The sequence below is a fragment of the Trachymyrmex septentrionalis genome, unplaced genomic scaffold (assembly GCF_001594115.1).
Source record: "Trachymyrmex septentrionalis isolate Tsep2-gDNA-1 unplaced genomic scaffold, Tsep1.0 scaffold19, whole genome shotgun sequence".
Taxonomy (NCBI): Eukaryota; Metazoa; Arthropoda; class Insecta; order Hymenoptera; family Formicidae; genus Trachymyrmex; species Trachymyrmex septentrionalis.
This window is the reverse complement of record NW_017305071.1, coordinates 1,036,014-1,043,329: the sequence shown is the minus strand read 5'-3', so window position 1 is coordinate 1,043,329 and position 7,316 is coordinate 1,036,014. Positions and strand designations below refer to the sequence as shown.

Below are 7,316 nucleotides of genomic sequence, written 5' to 3'. Positions count from 1 at the left end.
TCTCTCTCTCTCTCTCTCTCTCTCTCTCTCTCTCTCTCTCTATCAGTCTGGCGGCAATAAGCCAGGACAGAATGTAGTAGAGCGTCGCTACTACCACCCCTCTACTATTACTACGCTTACGTTTACCACCCTCTCGATCGTCGGTGTGCTTACGACACTCTGCTCACGCGCGCACGTGTACAGCTCGATTCTCCTACGCAACCGATTAATGAATGCGTCACGAAGAGGTCTGCGCCCGACGTCCCCCACACTCGATCTGCGATCCCTGACCTCCGACTCTCCAAACGAAAATGTAAGTCCTCGCACTGATTTAGAGCAGGGGATTCGAATGATCCCTCGTCCGAAGATCTCCGCGTTGTTCTCTTTCTTTTTCAAGAGAATAAACGACGCATAATTTTTATCACGCTTTTTGAGCTTTATCGTTCTCGGAATTACTAAACAGTAGCAATTAGTATGTTCTCCCAGTGGGGAAACGGTCGTATTTTTACATACGAGCGCGTTATCCACGCGCTGACGTTATCGGTCCGAAGTCAGTCCTATTGCGTATAATTGATCTTTTTTTTTTCTCCTTTCGCACGTATCTTATTTCGATTCGAAGTGAACGAGAAGCGGGGGAATAATTCGAGTCTCTTAATCTCCCCGTCGGAAAATTTGAGCGATTACTAAAAGTCTCGCAAAGATAAAACGTTAAACGCAGTCAATTATTAAATAAACTCAATTTCGTTCCGCGGGAGAAGGTAGACTACGATTTCAATTACTGAAAAATTCACTCTGTTGACGTTAGTCTCGGTTCAGGTATATGTACATAGCTTGTGTGAACAATTCAAATATCATTATCCGACATGCTTCTTTACGACACGATTGGTAACGCTATCGATTTTCTGATCAAACGTAACAGATGCTTTAACGCCACTCACGTTATATGAATAATTACATAATTCGCGGCGAGATGATGTTGAGAGATCCCTACCACGGAGTATGTATCGATCACGCCGCAATTATCCGATATTAACGCACACGCGCTGGAGCGAAATCTCGTTTTTCTACTTGCCGTTAAATAAATCGCGTCCTTATATTAGGGACAAGACAAAACCGATATGAAATTGACCTGCAACATTTATGTGTGTGTTCGGGGAAAATCTCTCTCTGATTCATCGTCGGTGCTTTTAATATCATAGACATTTATACGTTATTTATGTAAACGGATATACTAAATAACCGAATGAGTATACGGGGTATAACGTGGATGGAAAGGTCAAAGGATACTCCGAGATAACGGAACGCGTCTCTGTCCTTGAAAAGACCGAAGCGTTCTAGTTGCAACAGCGCCGACTTGCTTTCTAAAGTTTTAAAGCGTGAGCTGTATCTAACCCTGCAAATTACCATAATCGGGTTTGCAGCATCGATTATGCGAATTGTGGCCGAAGCTTCGTTCACGCTATGTTCGAATTCGTGCTTGCAGGTACGCGTCCCACTGAATTTAAACTAGATTCGTGCTAAATTAAGAATTTACAACTGCAAAGTAAACTCGCGCGCGAGGTGAAATGCGAAAAAAAAAAAATATCGATTTACATCCGCGCACATTTTGCGGTCGGGATTTCAACAGGCACGCTAAATGATCAGGATGAAACGTGAAATCTGCAGAATTCAAATGTGGAAAAAGAGTCGAATAAGTTCAAGGTTTACTATATATGTCGGAAGTATATAACCTTTGAACATTTGACCTCCGCTTTTAGGGTTATGTAGGAGAAATGTGTCGATGAAGGGCACTCGATGATGAAATCGAAATCTATGTCTTTCACGAGAGAGAGCGAGAGAGAGAGAGAGAGAGAGAGCACAAGACTGCAGATCCCAGAAAACGTGTTGAACTTAAAAGAAGTCGCTCCGTCAGCTTCTAAAATCAGTTAAGGCAATTGAATCTTTTTTGAAGGACTTCTCAACCTTTTGCCTCATCTGGCTTGGTAAGAGACATGGATTCGCGCTTGATTCTATAGTTATATGTACGCTTACGGAGCTTAGCCGCGGCACAGATAACGTTTATCTATAATAGGAACGGGCATCCCTTTGCTAACAAATGGCACGTTATCTCGGCAAATGCTGCCTTTTCATTGGCCCGCAGAATAATTTGACCCTTCGATAAGAGGAAGTAAGTAGTTTGGTCGCGAATCTCGCGATTACCCGTACCGTTATTTAAACGATCCTTTTCGTCAAACTTATTCCAGGCAGCCTTATCTGACGACGATTCAATTTCGAGCACGATCGCGCGTAATCGGCTAATCCTTTAGCAACCCCGAATCTCCGCGGTAACACGGAATGTGTCTTGTCCACTTGTGCAGACGCTACTTTTACTTTAATTTTAAAGCCAGATTATATCCGACTTGGGACCACATTAGACTCAAGACGGTATATTGTCATCCGTGCAAAAACAGAATGCTGTTTTTCATATTCGTGCCACGCCTCGCGTGGCCGATGGGAAAATATTTTCGCTCCGTTTTAGCTCCGATTTGTCAAATTCACGACACACGGACTTGGGAGTTTCTGGGAAGGTATCGATTGCAGGCGTAGCCGCCTATCTTTGCTGTGCACCGGCACGGTGAGCGGCGGCCGAACTTTTACCGTTTTCGCGTGCTTCGGACACATCGACTGGCGACTTCCAAAGCGGTTGTTAAAGTAGCGGCAACCCTCGAACGATTCTCATAGACACACTGTGTCCAGAAATCATGCGATCCACTGGAATTTGCATTTACTCTTTGAATCATCGTCAATCTATTTGGTAACATTACAGCTGTTAATGTGAAAATAATAGTCTCCCCCGTCCTCGATGCGAAATGCGGACGGATATCGGCTAGAAAATGTACGATATCTACTACTGTTTAACCGCTTACTAGTATGTTATTTAAACATGCAACATTGACTGACGGTTATCTTTGTCGGTTTGTCGAGGGACAAACGCAGCGTTTAGATTCTGAATTTTTAATATTTTGTCCGCCTCAATTCCTCATTTACATGCATAAGATCGTCTCGTTCATCTCTAGACGACGGTATCCAGTTTGTCAAGGATATCCCAGCTCTGAAAAGAGTAAACGAAGCGAGCGGGACATCCGGATGGCACGCCAAGCGTCTCGACGATAAATAGAGCGTAATTTAGTTTCCGTAATACTCGTCGCTAATTCTACCTTCTACCCACGCTCTTGTCGTCTCGCGGAGGGTCGATGTTACGCAAGCGGAAGAATGTCATGAGTTACATCATACTCATCCCCGCGACCGTGCATTCAATATATCGATTCATTCCCCGACGCGACGCGACGCGACGCGAGGCGACGCGAGGCGACGCGACGTGTCCTTGTTATTTCGTGCAACGGTCAGACGGTCGCCAGACTGACGTAGATGAAAATAGTTACGTGGCAAAACGAATCGACAGCCGGAGCAACCTGTCAAGTACATTATCTAATCGATATACGTTCCTGGAACGTATTCAAGGCCAGTGCTAGGAAATTCGATTCTCTCTATTATGCTTTATCCTTTTTTTTTTTATTTTCTTTTTTACACTTCATATCAATATTTTCTGTATTATGCATTCTCGACGCATGTCGCGCCAAACGCGAGAAACGCGAGTACGTAGATACATAGATGTCTCGCCCTCGGATAGAACTATACGACGATATATCAACGAGCGTAATGGTACACGCGTCGTAATGTCGTAGATAAATGGATACGCGTGTTTATGCACCGGTGCATCGTCGCGTCGTTTTCCAAAGAGTGCACTCGATGAACAAAAGTCTGGATATACTTGATAAGAATGGGTTGTTCCGTAGAAAACGCAATCTCCGTTTATTTATGAGAAGGACATAAAGGCACGGAAACGTATAGGACATAAATCGATATCGTTTCTCGTTTCTCACGGAGAATGGAACGTTTACGGTGTTTTAAAGGGTATCGGAAGCACGGTGCTTTAGAGGTAAGGACCTTTAACTGTCGATGTAATAACGCGGTGCGATATAAATCTGCGATGAATCTTACGCGGCTTGTGATGTGATTAAAAAAAAAATATATATATATATAAAAGACACAATAGAAAGAGAAGACACAAAAATATAAAACATATCTGAGATGTACTTACGTATATTTACGGAGCTTTTAACAATGCTCGAACAGACAGTTTAGAATGAGAAAAGTTGCCATTCCACCGAGTGATTCTATTTACGCTCTATGCAAGGTTCGAGTCAGCGAGGTGAGTCGCAACTGGGTCACCAAGGGAGCTCTTGAAAAGCGTTTGATTTCCCATAGCACCATCCTAACGCCCATATTGTCACGAAAAACTACGCATGCAATTATATATATTATTTATTAAATAGTCTGCAAAACTTGAAATTGTCTCGCAACGGCGAGCATCGTTGAACAGCAATATTAAATTAAAAATACTTAATCATAGATCATATTATTTTAATATGTCAAAAGATACGAGAGAGATTGTCTAATACGTTTCTAACAAGATGGTTTACGTTGTTTTCAGGAACTTCAACAATGTGAACGTATAAACAAACGCAAATGCCCAACAAGGCACGGCCTCGTCAAGAGTGGTCTCCTCAATCCCTCTTAGATGTCTTGTGAGTATCAAAAAAATTCCGATCGAAATATAACCTTAATCGGTATTTGCTCCGAAATTTTCTTTATTGTATCCTAGACTGGGACGAGATTGATAAGCTTTTTGGAAACATCTTTAAATAATTTCTGTAAGATGGGATCTATGATATTAAAAAAACTAAAATATCCATTTCCATCCAAATAATGTTTTTCTCTTTTTAATTTGTTACTAATTTTTTATAACTTTTATTTTCTATTTTTATATTTGCACTACCAAGAATATCTTAGTGACAAGTAACAATAACATCAGCTATTAAAAAAAATTACGCGAATGCGTAACAATAGTTTTCATTTTATGAATGAATAAATATACATTGAAAGTTATTATCAATGTCATTCCGTTCCGGTATTCGCAGGTTCAATATATACTTAAAATTATTGTATCTTTTTGCTTGAAGTAAATGTAATTAAGCGATTTTTTGATTTTCAGGCTCAAAATACAAGAAAAATAAAATCATATATTATACACAATTTTCTACGATTTTGATGAAAATGTCCGAATCCACTGAACCTGCGAATACTAATTAGGACTAAAAATTATATGGGAACTACATACATTTCAATATATTTCTTCTTCGTTTGTGTGCTCAATTCAATTACATCGCAATTCGAAATCTTGCGGAATCCGCGGCGAGAGAACCGTATGTAATTAGTTAATTAAAGTTTCCGCGTTTGTCCTCCGGACGAGAAAATTGCTGCTTTCCGCAGCTACATCCATTGAACTAGCTCGCTAGATAGAACATTCAATTTTAACGGCACGGAAGATCATTGTCTGTCGCAATCCTTCTTTTATATCTAACGCGTAGTTATCTTTGTAATAGGATATGAAATTTCATGCCCGTTCAAAGTAAAATCTTCGAAGTGCTCATCCGGAAAGTTACGTTAATGCGTCATAGAAATCCGCCTGGTCGCGCGATTATACACGGTACGGTGGTGACAAGTAAATAGCGAGCCGTTTCGATAGTCGCGAGTGCGAGCATCGCGAGGAGCGCAACGACGCGGAAGGCAACTCTGAAAATTGCAATTTGTCCGAATAACACGGGTCGCGTATTTCCCACGGAAACACCTCGGCCTGCTGCGTCACGACACCATCATGCCCACGCTACAAAGCAAAAATTTTACCTAGAAAACTTGCGCGTCAAATGGCTCCCGTTGTACAATAGGGAGTCGCGTCGACGACGCGAATATTATTCCGGGCGTGTCCCGAACTTCCGGAGAGCGAAGAGACAGAGAGAGGGGCTTGTTATAAAAATGTAATATTAAAGAGCGTCTGGATAGCGCGCGGAGTCGTTCGTAACATCAAGTATCTGGTTACGGATAAAGAAGAAAGTCCGGGAAAACACTCGTAAATACCAGCAATCTCTTTCGAACGTGAGCGGTTTTATAAGATTTTTCGGACGGCGAGGGGAGGGGGAGGGAGAAGAGATATAAGGCGGAGTAACAGGATGAAGAGAGAAGGGCTTCGTTAGCGATAGATTCGCTAATTGCGATTCCGAGTTGCAATTAAAGTCGGAACGACGAGACGAGACGAGACACGCGCTATGTACATATACTTAATTATTACGACAAATCAACGTGAAAGCAATGATGTAACGTTGCGTATCGGCGGTAAACGTTAGAGAAGCTATTACATCGGAATACAAAATGTAGCCACATCAAATTTAGATTGCGTTCCGTCTCAGGGGTACCGACCTTTCTGCATCATTTATAACGGATCGATCTTTCGCTACTCTGACCCGTCTCTCTCTCTCTCTCTCTCTCTCTCTCTCTCTCTCTCTCTCTCTCTCTCTCCCTCTCTCTCTCTCCGCTTCGTCCTCCGTTTCTCCTGCATCTCGTTTCAGAAGTTCATTAGCTATTCGGAGCTTAAGAGCTCTCGACTACAAGTTTCGTCACTTGTGAATTTTGATTCATTTTCGGTCTACGCTTGAGATGTGGACGACTTTCGCCATCGTGGGATCTTTATTCACGTGAGAACGTAATTTACATGCCTGTTGCGCTGACGCTGTAAATATCTCATCTCAAGCAACATTTACAAATGTAATCTGAGGCAAATTGAGAACGCGAGAACGTTTCTTATCAATTTTTGTTATCGAATGTCACCAGCGGCGATAAGGGCGAGAAACGGTGATGCAGTACAATATAATTATCGATAATATCATTTTCTTACTTTAAAGTGACATAATTCGAAGAATGTGATTTTCATGTTATTACCATGAACGAGATAGGTAATGATTATTCTGTCAATCATCAAAAGGAAATTAATTAATTTAACTTTACAGTTTGTCAAATAACACTTATGCGATTTTCTTAAGTTTTTAAGAGATCATATCTTCTACAAGAGACACATATTTTTAGAGTTGTCGGTTTTGTAAGTGAAAAATGGAATCTTCTACAGAGAACGTTTAGAGTTGAGACAGTTTTTTGCGATTAATAATGTTTGAAGAAGAAATTGTTTCATTTCGAATGTATCATTTTAGCTGATGAAAGTAAATATAACCTATGGATAATATTTCGAGCCATGTTACTTTTGATGAATTATTCCGGATTTGTTATAATTTTGTAAGATATTAATATCGTCATAAAACTCGAAAGGATTTTAAAGGTCGCGAAGCAAAAATTTGACATTGAATCTGACGTTTCTAGGAGTCCATTTTTTTCCGCGATATTATTTG

At 41.0% G+C, this 7,316-nt stretch overlaps 1 protein-coding gene across 1 annotated transcript in view; it reads left to right on the top strand.

Moving 5' to 3' along the window:
* The window catches only part of LOC108746824 (heparan sulfate glucosamine 3-O-sulfotransferase 5), a 37,373-nt gene that overhangs the window by 27,768 nt on the left and 2,289 nt on the right, over positions 1-7,316 (top strand). The window contains exon 3 of the mRNA XM_018483806.1: positions 4,514-4,607. Within this exon, the coding sequence (XP_018339308.1) occupies positions 4,549-4,607 (59 nt within the window). The 5' untranslated portion in view covers positions 4,514-4,548. The remainder of the gene's footprint in view (positions 1-4,513; positions 4,608-7,316) is intronic.